At 39.5% G+C, this 3,323-nt stretch overlaps 1 protein-coding gene across 1 annotated transcript in view; it reads right to left on the bottom strand.

Annotated features, from left to right (window-relative positions):
* LOC102383685 overlaps positions 1-3,323 on the bottom strand; it is a 13,138-nt gene that overhangs the window by 5,959 nt on the left and 3,856 nt on the right. Inside the window, exons 2-3 of the mRNA XM_006018871.2 lie at positions 3,281-3,323; positions 2,042-2,248 (exon numbers count right to left, since the gene is read on the bottom strand). The exon at positions 3,281-3,323 is cut by the window's right edge and continues 185 nt beyond it. Of these exons, the coding sequence (XP_006018933.2) occupies positions 2,042-2,248; positions 3,281-3,323 (250 nt within the window). The remainder of the gene's footprint in view (positions 1-2,041; positions 2,249-3,280) is intronic.

The raw sequence follows: 3,323 nt of genomic DNA, 5'->3' as shown, positions 1-3,323 counted from the left end.
AAGTTGGAATGTATGACCTCTTAAGATACCTTCTAGCCTTATCTTTCTATGATTCAACATGTATTCAGTATGCCACTAAGTCAAACACACACGACTGATTATAGAATACAGGCAGGTGACCCCTGCCTGTGACACCAAGTGGCAGATAGTGCATTCAGTCACAGACTGATGACTGGCCTATTTTCTCTGAGAAAACACATACTAAATATGCATATATAGAGATCTACATTTAGAGCAGTAAATTAATTATTTAAATAAAGACTAAGAATAGTTTATAGTTCCTAGATTAAACTCTTTGGGAAGAACCATATGTTCTTGCACAACTGATCTTCTATCCTGATAGGGGCCTTTGAGTGCTACTCTGATAAAATATCAATAATTATGAATTTCAGAATCCTAGGCTTTGAAGAGACCCTCAAGGGTCATAGCTCTCTGTGCAGATGCAGGATTCACTATTCCTAAACCATTCCAGATAGATGCCTGTGTAACTTGTTAAAAACTTCCAATGAAGGAGACTCCTCAATCATATCGCTGTTATATGATTGTTAATAACCAAAACATTGTTGTCAGTTCATATATATCCAAAGGTCCAAAACACAGTTGCACTTTGTTTAGAAATGATATCCAGCCTTGAATTATTTCTCACAATAAACTATGAGCTTGTATTTTAAAATAACTTTTACAATTTCCATTTTACAGATGGGGAAACGTGCAGCCAGAACAAATATGTCAAATAGTTTAAAATTTGGGCACCTATAATCAGGCACATGAATTGTGCGTGCTTACCCATGTAACAAATTCATTTTAAGGTGTTAAGTATACACAATTCCTGTTTACTTGGGTTATTATATGTAGTATAAACTAGAAGTATGGAGTAGTTCTGAAACATCAGGCCATTTTGACCTGTCTACATTGTCTAGATGCCAAGTCCAGTAATACCACCAAAATACACACCCCTTCCCTTCACTGTCACATGTGTGTTAAATCCCCAAAATGCGACACTGTAGCCATGATATAAGAAGGGACCTTCTTAATTCACAGTTTCACAGACACTGCAAAATCCGGGATGGTCCACGAAATCTGCTAAATCAGCAAAAATATTAATAAACATAAAATGCTAGCTCTCCAGTAGGAGCCAGTGGTACTTGCTGCTTGAAGGAGAAGGCACCAGCTGGTAGGGCAGCATGAAGGGCATTGGGCAAGATAGCGATTACCCCCTTGTCCCTCTTCCCCGCTCCAGGGCTTCTCTGCTAATAAGTGCTGAGGGGCAGGGTCACACGAAGGGCAGCCAGCAGTCAAGATGGTGGCCAACCCCTCCCCCCTGGGTCCTCTGCACCAATCAGCACTGTGGTGTGGGGTTACCATGAAATGACTGCAGAATTACAGCTTTAGGCTTCAATCAACCCATGAAAATTAGTAAGTCCTCCCACGATTTAGGTAGACCCCTAGATATAAGTAAGCAACACCAAGGACATGCCCAGAGCCACACAAACTCTTCCTTTTTGGGTGTCTTCCTTGATGCATGTTCTGGGCTGTTCTACAGGGGCTATATTGCCCATTTCAGTGGTTCTCAACCTTTTTAGACTTCAGGCACCCCTCCATAATGTTTCTGAATTTAGCGGCACTCAAATTTTTTTGACTACAGAAAAATAATAGAGCAAGTCTTCTGTTGCAAAGACCTCAAAAAGACTGCAGCAAATCAGAATGGTTCTGACACTTTGGATTCCTATTTGAAATCTCTAGGTTTATCTTGTCAATCATGTTTGCACACTTAACAGTGCTAACGTTGCAAAGCATCCTGCAGCACCCTTAAAAAGATCTCACAGCACCCCAGGAAAGAGTTACTGACCTAGTTCCTGGGGTATGGTGCATGGAAAGCAAGCGTTATTGCATAGGGGCATGCTTCTCAGCACTGCTTCCTGGCTTGGGCCTTATATACCTTATTTCAGGTATTATTATTGGTTATAATCTTTTTTATATAGTGCTATGGCTATGCATTATAATTTATGCAGAAAATTGCAACAGGAGAATCAAGAGGTACCTTAAGTAGAAAACCATGTTCATTGGCATTAAAATGCCAATGTGGGGCCCGGAGTCCTTTGCTCTTGATCTGTAAGGTGCCAAAAGTCATCTCAGACTGACGGGTGTTGATGCTGGTTCCAAATGCCATTTCTTCATCGCTCTGATACTCATTTATATCATGCCTGAATCTTGCCCATTGAATATCACCCCCAGGAAAATGATGTACCTGGAAAATTACACACGCAATACAATCTTTACCTGTATTGTAAGTATGGGGGAAGGGCTAAGGGAAAATACTGAACATTTAGATTGAATAAAAGACCCATTCTTTTGAATATTTTCTCAGTTGCTTGGTGGGTGTTCATTTGGTACGCTCTTCATAATCACTTGTGTACTTCCTCACATCTTAATATATCAACTTGGACTCATAATGTTGGAAGGGACCTCAAGGGTCATCTAGTTCAATCCCAAGAGAGAAACAGTGCTACCAAGGACAAAACTCTCAGCAAAACCAGATTCAGCCCTGGATCTTTCACTGATAGGATTATTCTGCTCATTTGCTCCCACTAGGGTGCAGCCTAAACCTGCAATTAGACAGGAGAGACCCTGATGGACCCTGATTTACACTCAGGTTCTCTCCCAACCAGAGCAAGTTGGCAGGGCATTTTTCCCTACCAGGAGACGTGGAGGCAGGAAGAGGCAATATATACCTGGCATTAGTTTATTTTTCAATTTCAAAAATTCAGAAGTATTAAAAACAAAACTGAAACGATCTAATAATTTTTTTTTGTTTGTGTTTTGTTTTTCACAAGAGCTACAAAGCTACCAGGTCACAGAGATGAACAAATTCATTTTTTAGGCCACTATTGCCCAAGGAGAGACCATCACGTTTATTTTTATTTATGATTTAAGAATACATTTCAACTAAAGGTAACTCACTGGCTTTTATTTAGATTCTTGTTTTTCATTAATATTTAAGAGCTTCATATATTGTTGTTTCAGCGTTGTATTTCAAAAAGCTGTTACTGTTCTGAATCTACCTTATTTGTAGGTGCAAGTAATTGGATGCCCCAAACGATTTAAATTGAATTTGAAATTTTCTGTATATGAATCTTTGTGATCCCTGAGTCTCTTTGTACCTGCAGTTCTATGCACTATGCATACCAAGAGTGAAGCTAAATGAAGTTGTCTGAACAGTTGACTGCAAACGCACAAATTGAGTGTAATGGTATTGTTTTACAAAATGAAGAATTGCTACCTTAGATTTACCCAGATGATTCAGAAACTGGAATCTGACATCC

This window comes from Alligator sinensis, unplaced genomic scaffold (genome assembly GCF_000455745.1).
Source record: "Alligator sinensis unplaced genomic scaffold, ASM45574v1 scaffold701_1, whole genome shotgun sequence".
In the NCBI taxonomy this organism is placed as follows: Eukaryota; Metazoa; Chordata; order Crocodylia; family Alligatoridae; genus Alligator; species Alligator sinensis.
The sequence above is the reverse complement of the archived record's forward strand: the minus strand, read 5'-3'. Positions and strand labels throughout refer to the sequence as shown.